This window comes from Chinchilla lanigera, unplaced genomic scaffold, assembly GCF_000276665.1.
Source record: "Chinchilla lanigera isolate Chin_1 unplaced genomic scaffold, ChiLan1.0 scaffold00014, whole genome shotgun sequence".
NCBI classification, from domain to species: domain Eukaryota; kingdom Metazoa; phylum Chordata; class Mammalia; order Rodentia; family Chinchillidae; genus Chinchilla; species Chinchilla lanigera.
The window spans coordinates 14,399,249-14,419,117 of NW_004955415.1; the positions used below are offsets into that span (position 1 = coordinate 14,399,249).

Sequence of the window (19,869 nt, forward strand, 5' to 3'; positions counted from 1 at the left end):
ATCTGTGTTCTTGAAGTATTAGGGTAGTGCATTTATCTCTCTCTCTTTAAAATCTGAATTGTGTCATTTCAGAATCCTGGCAGTATGATTATCAAAGGTCATGTTATGAGACATATTAGCGTTAAACTTGTAAATTAAGGTAAATTGGCCCGCTTTTTTCCATTTGAAATCAGGTAGATACAGGTACTAAGGAATTTTAAATACACCAGTCTGGGCAATAATCTGCAATGGACTTAAATTCTACAAGTTTCAGAAATTATCCGGGGGTTAATTGTACCATGAGTGTATTGCACCATGTGTACTCATATGTACCATGAGTGTATTGTCAGCAGCCCCCCTGCCACTTGCAAGTGTGAATTCTGCTATTATGTAACACTCAGCACTAATAAACTACAAGAATAGTTGTCCCAACCTCAAGGAGTTAAGTCTGAATAATTTTGCATAAATCTTTTCTCTTCTTACAATTTTTTTTTAACTTTATGAGTTACTTACTCTACTCTTTTGTTATGAAGATCCAGAAGTTGATTTGAGTTGCTGACATGTACTTCAGGTCTTAGCTTTGCAATATTGAGTGCCCACATTTGCTAAATACTACAGTTAGATTTGTGAGTGAACAGAAGACAGACAGACCCTTAGGACTTGTGTAGGAGGAAGTTATGCTGAATTAATTGACGCATTACTTTTTGTTGATTTAGTTTTCCCCACTGTCGTTCTAGTTTTGACATGTGTCCGAACAATTGCTCAGGCCGAGGAGTCTGTAAGATCAGTAACAGCAGCAACACTGTTGAGTGTGAGTGTTCTGAAAACTGGAAAGGTGAATCATGTGACGTTCCTTACTGTACAGACAACTGTGGCTTTCCTCATCGAGGCATCTGCAATTCAAGTGATATCAGAGGATGTTCCTGCTTCTCTGAGTGGCAGGGTAGGCACTTCTTTTACTGACATTTTTCTTTCAGTTCACAGAATGTTGCCTGTAGTAGTTGGCTTTATTCTCAGCATCCATGCAGTGTATATTAACCAATATCAGGTGGCATTTAAGCTTTCACACCCCTTTGTCCTGTTTCTTGCATTCAGTTTCATACATATGTAAAAGTGGTCTCCTTTGAGTTGTAGAGGGGTTGATATTTTTGTAACTCATTTGTGAAAGTTGGATGATTTGGTAAAGATTGCATAAATCTTTTCTCTTCTTACAATTTTTTTTTAAACTTTATGTGTTACTTACTGTACTCTTTTGTTGCGAAGATCCAGCAGTTGATTTGAGTTGCTGACATGTACTTCAGGTCTTAGCTCTGCAATGTTGAGTGCCCACATTTGCTAAATACTACAGTTAGATTTGTGAGTGAACAGAAGACAGACAGACCATAAGATGACACTAGCTGAGAACCAAGCTGGGAGATGGAAGAAGAGCTGACAGTAATGCTGTTTTTTCAAAAATTTCCCCTAAGTTCAGAGAAAATTAGGATCAGTTACACATTAAATCTTGGTGAAATCACTTAGTGGCATTATCTACAGAAATAGATAGTTGAAGGAATCTTAGGGGATTCTTTAAGAAATGAGTAAAGACAGTTGTTACTGATTTAGTGATCTTTTTATATACGTATACCTTGCTCATAACCATTTTATTTTGAAAAGAAATGTGCTTGTTCAAATGCCTTGGTTTATGGGGTTTGGCTAATATTGAGGAGTTAGTTGGAGTATTCAAGTACCTTCCACCTTACAGATGTTGCAGCAGAAGTTCAACTTCCAGGAAAAAAGTCTTTGTCTTGCTTTTGTTAAGTTCCTTACTTTATCAGAAGATAGTTTTTATTATTATTCAGAGTCTAGTTGTTACATTTTAGCCCTGAAGTTATTTGAATAGTTATGTTTGCTTTTTGAGACAAGGTTTCCCTTTGGAGTTCAGGCTGGCCTTGAACTCACTGTGTTGCCCAGGATGGTGTCAAACTCATGATGAACCTCCTGCCTCAGCTTCCAGAGTGCTGGGATTACAGGCATATGCCACTAAGCCTGGCTGAACAAAAAATTCTTCTGTGTAGTTTTTCCACTGAGACCTATTTTTCAATATTGAAAACACCTAACCTGGGTATGGCCAAGTCATCATTAGTGTGTAATTTTGTATTTTGTTAGAGATTATTCTTGGTTACTACCTTGAATTAAATGAAAAGAGAAATGATTTGCCTGCTGTTTAGATGCTAAAGGAAAGACAAAATATTCCTTAAATATTTGTTACATTTAGGTGATTAAAACTTGAAATACAATAAACTTTAAGTTGTAGTTTATGAAGCTAGTTTTTGTTTTATTAGGTCCTGGATGTTCAGTTCCTGTGCCAGCTAACCAGTCATTTTGGACGCGAGAGGAATATTCGAATGTAAAACTCCCCAGAGCATCCCATAAAGCTGTGGTCAATGGAAATATAATGTGGATTGTTGGAGGATACATGTTCAACCACTCAGATTACAACATGGTTCTAGCGTAAGTTGTCCTAAATATTCTTGCAAGAAACTTTGTTTAAAATTTTGAAAATACAGGTAAATGAGAAGGGAAATCATTCTACTATCTATGAAAAATCTGTTAATATTTTGGGAATAGTCTTTTCAACCTTTTTGATATATGCTGAGGTTTTGAAATTGATAGTAACAAAGAATTTGTTATCATAATAAGCAATAATTTATCTTTTTGAAAATTCTATCAAAATTTTGATATTTTGCCTTAGGTACATATAATATATTATATAAATATGAGATTACATTAGCTTTTAATTTAACTAATAGTTTCATAGATCAAATGGTTCGAATTTAAAATTTGCTGATAGAAATCATGCCACTGGTATCTCCCAGGGTTCAAGGTCTGTTTGCTATCTTGTGAAAATATCAAGATCTGTTTGCTATTTTATCTTACTTTGAAAGGAAAATATATATTATCATGGTGCTATTAACTATAAAGACTAACTTCTGGAACTAATTTATAAGCACTTACTCATGCTGATTTTGTGATCTGGAAATTTTCTAGGCATTTTCCATAAATGAAGATTGTGAAACACTAGCATCCTTTTGGAGATCCTGGAATAAAGTAGTAGTGGCGTAGTTTTTCAATTCTCCCAAATATAGTTATTAAAACACACAGGATAGCGAGGGTGGCAAAATCCAAACATAATCTATGACCAAAATTGTTCTTCATCAACAGATGGTGCTGAGCTGTGAATAGCTGGAAATCTGTGTGGTGTCAGTTTCTGTGTAGCAAGGAGCAGAGCAGAGCAGTGAGAGTTCACAGGACCCAGAATGACTAGAGGGTGCTTAGTCAGAGGCTCAGCAGATGGATGTGAGAGCAACAGCTGGAATTGCAGTCTTGTATTTTGTAGTAGTCGAGTGAGTTCAAGGTATCCATAGGAGGATTTGAAGAGGTTGGAGCAGTTTGTGACTTAATTCATTCTCAAAATGAACCAGCTTACATTTCTGTGCAGAGGAAAGTCCCACAGTGAGGCAAAACACTGGGAATAGGATTCAGATTAAACAGGACAGGGGCAATAGATAGAGACAAAGTGAAAGAAAGTTCAGGTAACCAAAATGTTTAGGGGACAGAGCCAGATGTCAATGAGTAGGCTGCCATCGCTGAGGATACTACACTGTGACCACAGAAGGTGACTTGAGAGCTGAGAGCTTAGGAAAACAGCTGTCCATCTGGCTGCCCCTCGAAAAGCACAAGTAGAAATAAGTTTACTGAAAAATACCAAGGGCAAATCTCGTAGAAAGTTCTTACAAGAAAAAGGAGAATAATAGACTAACCCCCTTCATACATGAAAGCATCACACATTTAAAAATATACTCATGAGGGACTGGGGATTTAGCTCAGTGGCACAGCACCTGCCTGGCAAACACAAGGTCTTGAGTTTAATTCCTGGTACTGGGGGGGGAAAAAAAAAAAAATATATATATATATATATATATGTACTCATGAAACTGATGACAATTATAATTCAGTATTAATACAGTAAGAAAATGGTATGTGATATGAAAGAACAATCTAGGGACTGGGGATTTAGCTCAGTGGCACAGCGCCTGCCTGGCAAGCTCAAGGTCATGAGTTTGGTTCCCGGTACTGGAACGCACCCCCCCCACCAAAAAAAAAAAAAAAAAGAGTAATGAAAGAACAGTCTAATCAGAACTAGAAAAATTCAGAGATGAGTGGATAGAAGTTAAGAATTTTAAAAATTTGAAAATAACTTCAGAATTGAAAACAAATCTGAAGTACTCAGAGTAAGTAAATATAATAGGTATTGGCTTAGAAATAGGATAGGAAAAGAAGCAATTTTTTAAAATGATAAAGAATGAGAGTCATATCCCTATTTTTTTTCAGTAAGTACAGTTAGAAAGCTTGAACACTGTACATAGAACAAGCAGCAGAAAAGTGTAGAAAAGGCAGCAGCAGTCTGGCTAGCACTGCAGGGCTCCTGCAATGATGTGACCTTTTTTTTTTTTGGTTTTTGGTTTTTGGTTTTTCTCTGGTACCGGGAACCGAACTCACGACCTTGTGCTTGCCAGGCAGGCGCTTTGCCGCTGAGCTAAATCCCCAGCCTGATGTGACCTTCTGAAGGTTTTTTTTTTGCCTTGTGTATCCCAGACTTGACATTGGGAAAACTGGCTGAAAATGTCAACAGACAAAAGCCAAAAAAGCCACAAGAAAAGCTTGTCCTCTCTTCTTAGCCCAAAGACCAGGAAAAGGACAGTCTAATGAGACCTTTTTAAAAAAAATTTTTTTTATGGGTACTTTTTAACAGTTTTTGGGTGCCAGGACCTTGCATATGCTAAGCAAGTGCTGTGCTACTGAGCTACATCTCCAGTCCACAAGACAAACCTTTTTTCTTTTCTCTCTTCCTTTCTTCCTTCCTTCCTTTATCTCTTTCTCTCTCTTTCTTTCTTTCTTCTTTCTTTGTTTCTTTGTTTCTTTCTTTCTCTCTCTTTTTCTTTCTTTCTTTCTAAGACAAAGCTTATATGAGTAACACTTCTTCAGCCAGACACCACAAAAATGTGGCTCCTTACCCACATGAGCCAGCAAAGCCTGGCTAGAAAGCTTAGATGTCTGCTCCCTCTAGGATGTGGTGAGGTGCCCAGCTCCACTAGGGTGTCATGAAAAATGCCAGTGGGGAGCCTGGACTTTCATCTCCACTAGGCAGTAATAAGGCCTTCCCCACTCCTGCAGTGTCAGTGGACACCACATAGGGAACCTGGGCCTCTATCCTCAGCTGGCAGTAATGGTATTAACTATAGTCAACCTTCCCCATCCCACTGGAGTGGTGCCATACAAGGCCTGCTGTGACAGATGATTAAAATAAGACCTAGATTCTCATGGCATGGTACAAAAACATTGAGATTTCAATTGAAAGTCATTTGTCATGCCAAAAACCAGGAAAATACCAACTTGAATGAGAAAAGCAGTCAAGAAATACTGACACTGGGATGACATATATTAGAATTATCTGACAAAGATTTTGAAGCCATCTTCAGAAGAATGCTACAATGGGCAACTGCATGCTCTTGAAAAAAATATAAGTAGAAAATCAGAGCCAGCCATGGTGGCACACACTTGTAAGCCCAGCACCTGGGAGGTTAAAGTAGAAGGATCATGTGAGTTTGAGGCCAGCCTGGGCTACAGAGTGGGTTCAAGGCCAGCTTGGACTATATACTGAGACCTTGTCTCTTAAAAAAAAAAATTATTGCCAAAGAAATAGAAGATACAAAGAAAAATCAAATGGACATTGTAAAACTGGAAAAACATAGTAACCAAGATAAAAATTCCAATTTCCCCAATAGAAGAATGGAAGGAAAAGAGGAACAAGAGAAAAGATAAAGATAAAATGATGGAAATTCTTCAATCTGAGCAATAGAGAGAAAATGTTATTTTTAAAATATGAATGGAATGTCAGAGACTTATGGGACTGTACTGAAAAAAAATTGAAATTTTTGTCTCTGGAAGAATCTTGGAAGGAGAGGAAGAAGAATTTCTGGAAAAGTATTGGAGGAAATAATGACTGAAGATTCCCTGATTTGTCAAAAAAATGAATCTATAGATTCAACAATCTAGGCAATTCCAAATAGTATAAGCCCAAAGAAATATATGCCAAGACATACCAGCATCAAACTTCTTGAAAAAGGGAAAAAAAATTTTGAAGTCTGTGAAAGAGAACTAACATCTTACTCATGGGGATAAAATAATTCAAATGACAACAGATTTCTCTCCCAAAGCTATGTACCAGAAGAGTATGGTACAGCATTCTTTATGCACTGAGAAGAACAGAGCATTGTTCAGGTCAATCTATAGTTCTGTGTCCAGCAAAAATATCTTTTAGGAACGAGGAGGAAATCAAGACATTCTCAGATACAGGAAAGCTAAGATAATTTATTGTCATTAGACTTTTTCTAAAACAGTTATAAAGGAATGTATTTAAATAAAAAGAAAGTGATAACAAAGAATTGTAGAACCTCAGGGAGAGGACAAAAATGCAGAGCAAAAATGCTGGTAAATGCAATCAGTTTTCTTTCTTGTGAGGTTTTACAGTGCACTGAACTGCTATCTTTTTCTTTTCTTTCCTTTTCTTTTTTTTTTTTCTTTTTTTGAGACAAGGTCTTGCTATGTTAGTCAGACTGGTCTGGACTCACTGTGTAGCCCAAGCTGACTCAAACTCTGGGCGATCCTCCTGCTTCAGCCTCCCAAATGCTGGGATTATAGGTGTGTGCCACCATGAGCTGGTATGAACTGCTATCTTTAATGGGAGTTTTAGTCCGCCTAGTTGGGGAAGTTTCAGTCTCTGATGTTGTTTCTTTGTTTTGTTTTTGAGATGGTGTCTCTCTATGTAGTTCAGGCTGGCTTTGGATTCACTATGTAGCCCAGGTTGTCTTCAGATCTTCCTGTCTCAGCCTGTGAGTGCTGGGATTATAGGTGTGTGTGACCACACTTGGCTCTGAGATTATTTCTCCGGCTCTTTTTTTGTTTGTTTTTTTTTTCCAGTACCAGGAACCGAACTCACAACCTTGTGCTTGCCAGGCAGGTGCTGTGCTGCTGAGCTAAATTCCCAGCCCGAGATTATTTCTCATCTGTAAAATACGGTGATAGGATGAGGAGTGGGTTTCTTAATATCTGAAGTTCTTTTTCTGGCTTAATTTTAGCAATCTTGTACCAAAAAAGATCTTAAAATTATATGAAACTTGTACTACATTTACTTAATATTCTCCATTTAAGAAGGACTTGAAAACATAGTTCATGATTTCTGTATATACTATCCTTGGCAAATCCAAACAACTTCTTAAAATTGCACACATTTTAACAGAAAACAAGCTGTCTCTGAAATCAGATGATCACTTTCAATACCAATAATGCTAAAGCTCCAAACTAGATATTACGTGTCATCTTAGATATTTTCTCGATCTTAATCCTAATAGTAATTCTATCACCTTTGCCCTTGACTACTCAATTAAGCTAAGATGCTAAAATCCTCTTTTGGTCCCTTTCTCCCTCCTTTCTCTTATAGTCAATAAATCACTGAGACTGATAGTTGCATTTTCAAAGTGTCTCTCAAGAAAAACTGGCCCAAGCTCTGTCTCATTGCTGCAATGTTAGTTCAAGCCCCATAAGGTGCTTGTGATGGTCAGGTCAGATTACTCCTCTGCCAGGTTCTCCTCTTTCTCCATACCATAGATGCTGCTATTTTCTTTGCCTAGAACACAGATGCTTTCATAGTATGATGTTCGTTTGTTTGCTTGCTTGTTTGTTTGTTTTAAGACAGGGTCTTGCTGTATGGTCCCTAGGTTGACCTAGAACTATGTAACCTAGGATGACCCTGAACTCATGATCCTCCTGCCTCAGCTTCCCAAGCGCTGGGATTGCAGGCATGTATCAGGTACAGGGCCTTAATATAAAATTAAAGTGCCCTCTTATTTAAATTTTATACACAGATTTAAAGCAGATTCATGTTTTTCTTAAGAGTTGTCTGCAACACTGGGATGGCACAAACAGCAGCTGGAGGTCTTGCAATAGATCAGTTGATACTGAATTCCTCCTACACACAGCCTTGCCACTGGGTGACAGACAGCTGTCCATCTCCCCTCTCTGTTTGCTGGGTAGCAAGATAAAGCCCCATAGTTCTTCAGAGGCTAATTCCGTCTCTCCTGCCCACTCTACCTCAGGCACATCACTTCTTTGGGCACTATTAGACTGTGTTATGATCAGTAACTGCAGCCCCTCCATAATCTCATTTCTGTGCATTCTACCTTCCAGCCAACCCCGTCTGTGATGGGTGCTGTTGGTGCACTGCCCAGAGCTCTTCACTTTTACCTGACTGGTGCATCCAGTCACCAGCTGCTGTGAAAGCTGGTTGTCAGCTCATAGCTGTCTTCTTCTTTGAAGAACTCTCTTAGCAGTTCAGAACTATCTTACCCAGAACACCTAGAAGGCCATGCCCTGTACGTAGGACAGCCCCTAATAGCAACCAACCATTCCAGCTTGTCTGGGACTCTTTCCACATGCAGCACTGAAAAGTCTTGCCTGACAGGAAACTTCTCAGTTCTGAACAAAGCAGGATGTTTGTTTACTGCATCCTGCAGCCAGTGACTAACTGACATAGAGTAGAAGAGCCTGATGCCGCTTATGCATGGGAAAACAGAAGTGCTGTTCGTACACCCAAGCTCCCCTTGGGATCGGGCCAAAGCTAGACCTCAGCTGTAGTCTCCTTTATGCTTAGTTTTTCTTTCCATATCTTAACTTATCTCACTTCCTGGCATGTTTGTCCAGAAAGCCTTTCCTGGATTAATCATTTGCCCAGGCATCCCGTCTCAGGTCGGGCATGGTGGCACACCCTACAGTCCCAGCTACTTGGAAGGCTGATACAGGAGGATTGCAAGTTCAAGGCCATCCTGGGCAACTCAATTTAGCAAGACTTTGTCACAAAATATGAAAAGGGCTGTGGGTATAATTTAGGGATAGAGCACTTGCTTAGAATATATGAGATCCTAGGTTGAAATCCAGTACTGAAAAAATAAACACACATACATGCACACATAGATACACATGCATGAGTGTGGATACACACACACATACACCTTCTGACTCTGCTTGTGGGGGATCTCACCTGATACACTTTCCAAATTCTTTAAGTTTTTCTCTCAGTACTCCAGATCCAACAATCTTTAGGCCTCATGAGAGCCATCAATTCTGTCTTACTTTCTCTCATTCTGTCCAGCTGTGATCCCTTTTTTCATTTGATAAGTCTCCATGACCTTTTCTTCTATTTTCATTCTTAACCAATGGTTTTGCTTCCTATTTGTATTTTTTAAAAATACTTACATGATTTTTATTGCTGTTTTTTATATAACAAAAAAATTTTAAATGATATGAGAATCCATCCAGTAACATATGAAATTAAAATCCACTGCTCAAGACTGTTTATGGCTGATTGTATCTGATACTCAGGGTACAGCATGTGTAAGAAGTCCTTGCCGGTAATTTGGTTCTTGCTGCTGTCATCTATGTTCATCTCTCAGAAAGCAAAAGAATCCATCTGATGTTTCAGTAAATATCAGATGGCCAAAACAAAAAAAAAAAATTTCATGGACCAGAGATCCAAGAAAAAGCAGTTTTGATGAGTGATTCCCAGAATCAAGAACATCCTTCTTTGGTCCAATGAGATGATGTCAGGAGTGCTATGTCCACTGCTGGTTATGACCCCTCTGTCATTCCTGATCCTGGATGAACTAACATGAGTACTGCTTTCATGGGGGCTAGTAGTGGTGACAGACATATTGCTTGCTGTTAAGAGTGAGGTGAGACTATCCAGAAATACAGGAGGACAATATTGCTGGGGATCAACTGGAATAAGGGAAAGAAAGTACAAACCTGGAAAATCTGATGACATGTTTGATATTGGCATGTGGTGGAGTGGCACTGAGTATTCTGTTAATGAAGGTGGAACAGCAGCAGGATCAACTGAAGTCCCACTAGGCACCCGTATAGAAGATGGCTGATACTTGAGAGCCCCTTTGGTTGGGCTGCTTTGTGTTTCTGACTTAAAGATGCATTTCATTTTGGCAGGAGGGTCTTCCTCTTCATCAGAAGAGCTTCTGATGTTAGGTCCATAATGTTCAGTTTCTTCTTGTTTTCCCCTCACTGGCTACAGTAACTGAACAAGGCTTACTAAGGACTCTTGAACTTTCTGTTTTTGTACATAGTTGGCTGGATACTTCCATGATTTCTTTCTTTGGTCTCATTGGGCACCAAGAACCATCTTCTTGGAATTTGATCTCATCCATATCAGAACAATTGAGAATTTCTGTGAAAAGCCCTTCTAATACTAGACTTTTATAGGCAGTCTTTCACAGGCTGACCTTTTTTGTCACACACAGGACAAATCCAGGTGGGTTTCTTCTCATTCATTTGTAGATGTGTACAAATTAACTACACAGGATGGCATTTTAGTCACATTTTTCCTAGAGGGGGTGTCAAGGACACCCAAAGACTAGTTGGAACAATTTCACTATCAGGATCTGCAGTAAGTTTTTCTTTAATTAGTGCTCTGGAATGATCAAGGTTTCTAATATCTTTCATTTTTAATCTTGGTAATAACATGGCTGATGTCAGTTGTTGTACAAGATATACAGACATGGAATAATTATTTCCAGTTTCGATGTCCAAGAAATAGAAATTGGTTTGGCACAGCTGAAGACAACCTAACTAAAGATATGATATCCAAGGAGTGTCCAAGATGCTTCTGCTCAATCCCATCAGAAACAGCTCCCCCGCCCCATTTACTTTTATTCACAATTGAGATAGTTATTGTCCTGAGGACAACTTGCCTTTGCCAGCCAAAGTCTCAGCTGAACTTGAACTGTATAATCTCTCTGACTACCTGGCAAATAGTGCCTCGATATGCATATCTCTGTAACTTATTGAGGTGTGGAAGCAAAAATAAAAGAACTGCTCTTGAAATCATTGACTACTGCTTTGAACTAAGCTTGTGGGCTTGATGAAAACATCAAGGACATCATAAAAGCAGGTTTTTTAACTGCATTTCAGGATGGACAGGAGGAATTGGAGGAGATGGTTGCTCATCTCAAAAGTGGGCTTAGTATCTTGAAGTACCCCAGAACCAGTAGGAGAGGCTGCTGAGTGATGAGATGTAACTGAAGTGGATGGCAGCATGTGGGTTCAGCCACAGCCCAGTCAGGTTCTACAGGTGATGAGCTACCATCCAAACTGAAAACGGATGATTTGATTGCAGATAAATCAGAAAGCCCTTCAAGAGTCCACAAATATTGGCATCTATATAATTCTCAGATTTTGATCTGAACTAAGGGACTGCAGCTGCTCTCCCAATAAATGCAGGACCCTCATCAGGAGGTCATGCTGCATCCACTTTAATTCTGTCCAACAAGGCCTAGTAACACTTGTATTTCAGAAACTATGCAACTAGAAACTGTATTCCTCAGTGCTTTGAAATCTGCCATGTTATACCCCCATGGGCACTGTTCCACCTCTCACTGCTGCCACCAGCACCGCCGCCAGCCCCACTTCAGCACCATCGTGCGGTGAGAGCCGTTGAGGACACTACTGCCTCCACCCTCCTATTTGTATTTTGAAAAATAAAATTCATCAGAAAAGAACTTCTACAAACTTCTACCACTACATTTATCTTTTACTTATATCTGTGTTCATTTATTGCGTGTTCTGTTTCTGCAAATCAGTGCTGTTCAGTGTAAGTTGTGGTCTGTGTATATACTATCATGTGATTGGTCACATGCAGTGGTAAATACCTGAACTATGGCCAGTGGGACCAGTTAGGGGAATTGTCTCTTGTCCACTCTTAGTCCTCATTTATACAGATATTTGATGGTCAATCCTTCCCTCTTTTAAATACTTCCTCAACTGGCTTCCAGGATGCCATATTCTCCAGATATTTTTGTAACTACTTTTCCTTCTCAGACTCTTCAGCTGCTTCCCCTTTGACTGACTGGTTTCTGAATGATGTTGTGTTCCAGGACTCAGCCCGTGATCTGCATCTAGCTCTATTTTCAGTCTCGGTGATCTTAAGGATTACCTTGGCCTTTATCCTGGTGACTCCCAACTTTATATCTGCAGCTTTGACTGTTTACTTGAACCCATATCTCCAACTCTTAACACCTCCATCTTTTGTCTGTGTAAAAGGAATTGTAAACTCACTATGCATCAAGTTGATCTTTCTTCTAAGCCTGCTTTTCTCCCAGATGTCCCCATCTCCTGTGTATTCATCACATTATCTTTTTCTGTTTACTTCAGGCAGAAGTCTTAGCATCATCTTGGACTTCTTGGTTTTTTTCACACTTCATATTGGTATGTGTGTATTACTTACCTCTTTTTAAATAGCAGATTACCATAAACTTAGCAGCTTAAAATAACTTGAATTTATTGTCTGACAGTTTCTGTTGTTCAGGAATCTGGGTTCTGTGCCCTCAGGTGTCAACTGGCCTGCGTTCTCATATGGAAGCTCCACTGAAGAAGAATTCACTTCCAGGCTCTGGTTGCTGGCAGAATCAGTTTCCTGTGATCATAGGAACAACAGTCCCAGTTTCCTGCTGGCTATGGACCCTCAATTCACAGAGGTTGCTTTCAGCTCCTAGAAGCCACCCCTAGTTCCCTGTCACTCGGGTCTCACTGATAGGGCTGCTTACTTCATTGGGCCAGAAGAAGAGACTTGACTGAGTAAGAGGATGGCTGAGAGAAATGACATCCGTTTATAGTTGCAATATTCTGCTGGTTAGAAGCAGGTGACTGTCTTGCTCACACTTGGTTATGAATGCCAACAGTCAGAGATCGTGGAGACCACCCAAGGGTCTCCCTGCCACAGTATGCCAGAAAATCTTGTTAATCCTGTCTTTAAAACCTACTCCAGATCTAACCACTTCTCACCTCTTCTAGTGCTGCCGCTGTGAAATGAAAAGGTGAAACTAAACTTGAGAAAGTGTCCCTTCCACTGTTATGCTAGATATTATTAGAACAGTGTGTGTTACCTTCTAGTAGATTTTACCCTTGCACCTGACATCCCTTCCCTCTTTGGAAGCAAGACATCTGGGAGTCATTTGGCAAAGTACTTCTCATATCAAGCCTCATCAGCTGTCACCGAATACATGGCATATTTACTCCTTTTAATGCCCGGACTGCCATTATCTTTTACCTAGTTTTTAGCATTCCATCCTCTTCATCTATTTTCTAAATAGGAATTAGAGTGATATTTGAAAAGTATAAATCATATAATATAGTATCTTTTTAAAACCTATGGCTGTCTTCCCATTAGACTTAGTGGTCCTGTATACTGGCCACTATTTACCTTCCTAAGTTCAGTTTGTTCTGTTCTCACCTTCATTTTCTGTACTGTCCCACCAGCCCATTTTCTTTACCTAAAGCTCACCAGATGCATCCTTTTGTTAAGGGCCTTCTTTGCATTTATTGTTCCCTCTGTTTAGACTGTTTTGCTCTAACTCAGGGCTGATTTCCTCTCATCCTTTAGATCTTCGTTTAGTTTTCCCAGAGAGCTCTTCCCTGACCATCCAGTTCAGACAGGTTCTTTGTGTTTTTCTTTTTCTTTATAGAAATGTTGATTATTTTCATTACTTTTCTCTCCATTATCATGCATGCTCATTTTCTGCTCTTTCCACTTTTAAGTTCTTTAAAAGTTAGGGACTTTGTTTACTCACTCGATTCAGGGTTAACTCATAGAAGGTGCATGAATAAGTGTTTCTCAAATACATGGAGAGTAAGTGGATTGTTTATTTCCTTCACAGATACTTGTTTCTGGATATATCAGTGTAACATTTTGTTATTTGATTGGTATACCTCAGAAGCCTTTTTTTTCCTTTTTTATTTCTGGCATTGGTAATTGAACCCAGGGCCTTTGCCCTGAGCTATATCCCCATTCATTCGTTCACTCGTTCATTATTTTGAGACAGAATTTCACTAAGTTACCCAACTTGCAGTCCTCCTATCTCAGCCTCCCAGAATTCTGGGATTACAGGCATGTGCCACTATGGCCGGCTTTGTGTTTTTTATTGCAACATTTTTTCTACTTGTGCTTTATTGAAACATGATTTTTAAAGCTTCATATTTTGTGTAAGTATTAGTATAGTTTCAAATGATGATTTACTAACTTCCATGAAAAGTAATACAATGATTCCTTTGAAAAGTAGTATTATTTTCTCTTTTAAATAAATAAATAAATAAATAAATAAATGTAGTATTCTGAAACTTCAGTTATAAATGTATAGTCTTATACTTTCACAGAAGCGCATTTCAAGAATTGTTCATATTCTCTTTCTCCCTTGTCCTGTTAACCCAAAGCTTTTATGTTGTCTTAAAAGCAGTTCCTGTTTTATGTCACACCCAGTGGTTCTCTTGCAAAATAAATGGTCTTGGCCTCCTGGGTTAAGAACACCAGTTGAAGCTTCATTACTGAGTTTCCTTCCTTTGAACTTTTGCTCAAGGAGTTAAAAAAAAAAGTATACAAAAACGTAAGAAATTGAGAAACAGGTAACCAAATAAGAAAAGGAATATTAGCTAATTTAAAGAACTTTAAATCAGACTCACAGGAGCATCAAGGGTGACCACTGTGTATCCTGCAGAAGTTACACTGGGATGATTCTGAGGTTTGCCTCCAATAGCCGCAAATCCAGAAAGAAGCAAACTGAGTGGGTATTACTGGTTTCTTACCAGTGAATAGTAGGAGAAATAGGTGTGAAAGAGAATCAAATGAAATTGCTTGAGTGGCTGACTGCCCCAAATTCAGGGCTTCTATCTCCTTGATACAGTACAATCTGTACTCTGGGGTAGGGCACAAACTCTCAGGAGAGGAGAGGCTGGGTATTTTATTCTAACAGATTATATATTTCTTCATTGAAACTACATTTTCTCAGACTTCAGAACATAATGAACCAGCCCACAAGCTAAAGCTACACTGGCAATCCAGTAAATTTGTGTAGGGAATAGAATTTAAAAGTCACCTGTATTTTACAAATACAGTGTGTGGAGAGCTATGCCTGACAAGATGAAAGGAGTTACATTGTAGTTAATGCAAATATCCTGTGATGAAAGAATAAAGGAGGAACAAAGAATGCATGTAAAATCAATCTGACAAGAAGGTAACTTCAAGGAGAGGCTTTCCAGCTTTGTGCTATAGATCAACTTAATGAAAATGTGAATTCAGGAAAATAAGCGAAAGACAAGAAGATAATAACAGTGAGATGAAAAGGGAGAGTACAGACAAACAGAAATAAATAGATTCAGCAAAGACTAGAATGAAATTGAATAACTGACAGATGAGGTAATTCCAGTGAATACAGATGAAAAGGTTTGGAAAAAATAAAGGCAAAAACATGAAAGGAGGTCATCCCATATAAATATAACTAATGTCTCTGAAGAAAAGAACCCAGTCAACAGAATAGATGGATTGAAATAGCACAAGTTGTTTCAGGAAAACTGTATAGTTTCATAATGAGAAGACCTCATTTGATCAAGTTAGAGAACTTTTAGGATAAAGTTCATCACTGATCATTGTTCAGGAAGCCTCAGGGAAGGGAGTTCTGTGCTTCCCATTAGGTGGGGTCAGGTCCAGTCTCTGCAGAGCTTTTGCTTTGGTCTTCGTAGTAGCTGTGTGCTATTGTTGGTTACCAGACCACTGAGGATGGTGGAGAATGTGGCCTGTGGTGTGGGAGTCATTAGGTTGCTAGCTGTCACCCAGGGGCTTGTGAGAAACAGCTGTAGCTCTGTGGAAGACATATTTCTAAACTGATGAAGTTTGTCTTTGCTTACCTGCTGTCCAAGTCTTAGAAGTAGTTGTTTAATCTGTTGTTTCTCAGAGGAGGCAGAATTTATTTGTTTCTTGGAACTTCTTATGTTCTATTTTATCAGTATTGTTCTTGTCTTATATTTGCTTCTCTGTGGACTAAAAAATTGACCTCCTTTGTGTTAAGTATCTGTGGGAGTTCACCTTAGCTCAATTATGGGACCCTGTCAGCCCGTGGGTATCTCCAAGATCTTAGGGCCAACAAGCTGACTGAGGAGGAGCCAAATGATTCAGATACAGATTGAGCACCCTGCATGCCACTTGAAAGAAATGTGGATTGGAGCATCTGGAGACTTGTTCCTATGCGTTCTGGGTTTTCCTTCTTTCTCAAGATGACAGATACATAAGGATTCTGTGTATAGTTGGAAGCCTGGGAAGTCCTTAGGAAACACCATTCACAGCCAAAATTCTATCATATTGTTACAACTTTTCTGGATGGGTTTAAGTCATTTCTACTTTGATAAAATATAGTATTATGTCTTTTAAAAATAGCAAGAGATAGAAAAAGAAGAAGAGGAAGGAAAGGGGAAGGAGAGGGAGAAAGAATGAGACTGATTGAGAAATCTTCAGACTTCCTGACAGGAAAGCAAACCAGTAAAAGGGGGAAAAATCTGGCCTTAACCTTCTTCATAGCAACATTCAGTGCCAGCAGCATTCAAGGGAACAGTGCCTACAAGAAATGATGGACCTCACACATTGGACCGGCCAAGATGTCATTCACCTGTAAAGCTAGCAAGCAGATGTCTTAAATGTGCAGAAACTTGGGGAAAGGTGTGCATGCGCGTGCTACTCTTAAAAAAAAACACCACTAGTGAAAGCTAGCCAATTCAGAACTGAAGTGCTCAGGAGGGGAAGTTGTGGTAAGGGTACCATGGAGAGATTACCTCAGCTTAAATACGGACTCACTAGTAAGGAACAACAGAATTACAAAATGGAATGTGAGTATTATGAACATGGACAGTGTGCAAGTTAGATAATAAAAACTGGGGGAAAATGAGATTCGAAATATGAATACTAAACTTTTCAACTACCAAAGCAGGAAGTTAGTACATTCTGTTCAAAATTGTGTATAATTTCAAAACTTACATGAATTATTTCAGTCTATACAATAGTGTATTTAATAAAACTAGTTACTAATTATTAAATTAAAACCAAAGTCTAAGGAATCAATCACATACTTCTTTTTAGTATATGTGCTGCCAGAGTGTGCACTATTCACATACTTCTTAAAAGTGGAACATTCCAAAAATGTTCTTAATTTACAAGGATACAAATTTATGTACTATTCACATTTAGTGGATGCCACTGTTTGTTATATTTGCTTCAAATCATGTGTAAAGTATTTAAGACAAAAGGAAAGGTTTAGAGAAAATAATGGCTATCAATGCATTCTCCGCTCGTTAGGAGATAAAACATTGCTAATATGCATGCTTTTGACCTGTGTGTGCTTTTCAAAATCCGGATTATCAGTGTCCAGATTTTCGTGTCAATTATTTACAAACTTTAAGACCTTTATACTTTAAGCATATGAAAAATATGTTCAGTTAATATATTTTCTGATTTTAGTCTTAATAGAAACAATATTCTGTAGTTTGCTTCTTTAACTCAGCATGTTTTGAGATTTGTGTTGATATTGTTGCTTGAGTATATTTATTTCTGTTCTGTATAATTAATTACATGGGTATATAATAAGTTATCAATCTGTTTTTAACTGATACACATTTATTTCCTTTGTTTGCTAATATGTTGGGATAAAGCTTTTCCTACACATTCTTGTTGACATGTAATAATGTTTTTCATAATTTTTTAAAAACTTGCATTTTCCAGATAGAGTTTAAGAATAAGATTGGTTTCCCTTCAGTTTCTTTTCTTCTATTAATTCCATAAAAACTTAAATGTAATATCTAAGATATCATCCCTTTGTATATTTTATTAATCTATTCTGTGTGTATGCATAGGAAGATGTCTGAAATGATGTTTATTCCTCTATTAGTATTTATTTCTAGATGGACTGTGGGGTCATTTAAAAAAAAATTTTAGCTCTGTTTTTGCATTGTTTATAGTCTTCATAATGGGCATGTATGATTTTTATAATAGGAGTAGAGTGATATTTTTCTCAAAAACAAAAGAAAGCACATATTTTAAGATATTGACTGTGATTATTCAGTAATGCATGAATAAATGTAAATTGCATAGCAGGAGTATAAATTATTTTCTTTTTGGCAATTTTGTATTTCAAAGGCCTTTAAGTATATTCATAGTATAATTGAAATACTATGATGGTATTCTACCCTTCTTAAAAGCTGAGCATGGTGATGGGTGCCTGTAGACCTGTAATCCTAGCACTTGGGAGTCTGAGGCAGGAGGATCACCCCAACTTTGAGGCCAGGCTGAGCTACATAGTGAGTTCAAGGTCAGCCTGAACTATATAGCAAGACCCTGTCACAAAAAAATTATTAAAAAATACAGCCTTTAACAATAACAGAAAGCTGGAAAAAAATTTAGGAATTTTTATTTACTTAATTACTATCCCTTTTCCAGTACTATCTTCCAGTTTTTAATTTTGAATGAGGAAAAAGTTACTGTAAGTAACTTAAGTCCTGTTAGTACTGTATAGTGCAACATTCAGGTGATTTAGACTGTGTATGGAAGACATTTTTGGGAGGTGTTACAAGCTTCATTTTTTTTAAATCCCAGGGTGGTGTAGTTGAGCTCCCCTTCCTGAGTTCTTACATGCCCAGTGGGCCAGGTTTTAGGTGTGTTTGTCAGTGTGACAGGTTCCTCCCTATATCTATGGTAGATTTAGTGAGCATCTCCAAACTGGATTATATCACAAATAAGAGAATACAAGATGTTCTGATTTGTCTTTTGGGTAAAAATAAGGTGTGTTTGTTTTGTAGGTATGACCTTGTTTCTAAGGAATGGCTTCCACTGAACCGTTCTGTGAACAATGTGGTTGTGAGATACGGTCATTCTTTAGCCTTGTATAAGGTAAGGTATTATATAAGGTTTGTATTAAGCAATGAACTCAGCTCCTCCTTACTGTCATTATGTATTGTATAGTTGAAGAAGTAGTCAGTATTGCTTTCTGATTGGAAAAAACTAGGCTAGAGGCTAAGTAGTTGGTTAAGTTGTAAGTAAAAACTGAAGTTGAAGTGTTTTTTAACCCGTAACTATGGTCTGAATGGTTAAAAATGTAGATTAGCAAGTGTAGATTAACCTTTATGCCCATTAGCAAAGTTTAGACAAGAATAACCACATTGTAAAGGGACTGAATAATCATTTTCATTTCCTTGTTTTTGTAGATATATGGTAGAATGGGGCAACTTTATTTTTCGAAGTCATTTTATTCTATAAAAGATCACATTTGAGGAAGTCCAAGAAAAGTGGCAAAGTTTTAAAGAAATAGAATATTTGTTTCATTTTATTTTGATTTGTTCCTTTCCCTATCCTTTTCTTAATAATTACTGAAAGGTATATTTCATTAATACTTTTAAAGTTAATAATATTGAGATTTTGAACTGATCAGTTTTTAGCCTCAGATTTGAAATTTTAATATTTTTTAAAAATCCTATTTACATTTTTCCCCCTAGGATAAAATTTACATGTATGGAGGAAAAATTGATTCAACGGGGAATGTGACAAATGAGTTGAGAGTGTTTCACATTCATAATGAGTCGTGGGCATTGCTGACCCCAAAGGCAAAGGAGCAATACGCAGTGGTTGGGCACTCTGCACACATCGTCACACTGAAAACTGGCCGAGTGGTCATGCTGGTCATTTTTGGGCACTGCCCTCTCTATGGCTATATAAGCAATGTACAGGAATATGACTTGGGTAGGTATATTTTTTCCAGTGGGTGTGTTTTGAACATCAGATTTCAAACCTGTACCCTCATTATTAGGATGGTTTAACAAGATTCAACCTAACTCGATCCAGTGCTTTTTCTTGAAACCCATTTAACAATAATGTATTACCAGTGAGATTCAGATTATTGATGCCCCTATGTAATATTATGC

The 19,869-nt window shown here is 38.0% G+C and overlaps 1 protein-coding gene and 1 pseudogene across 2 annotated transcripts in view; one reads left to right on the forward strand and one right to left on the reverse strand.

Moving 5' to 3' along the window:
• The window catches only part of Atrn (attractin), a 164,321-nt gene that overhangs the window by 57,614 nt on the left and 86,838 nt on the right, over positions 1–19,869 (forward strand). For both annotated transcript variants that reach the window (XM_005380794.2, XM_005380795.2), the window contains 4 exons: positions 717–922; positions 2,301–2,469; positions 18,751–18,841; positions 19,444–19,687. In XM_005380794.2, the coding sequence (XP_005380851.1) occupies positions 717–922; positions 2,301–2,469; positions 18,751–18,841; positions 19,444–19,687 (710 nt within the window). The remainder of the gene's footprint in view (positions 1–716; positions 923–2,300; positions 2,470–18,750; positions 18,842–19,443; positions 19,688–19,869) is intronic.
• Positions 9,756–11,644, reverse strand: LOC102021437 (annotated as a pseudogene).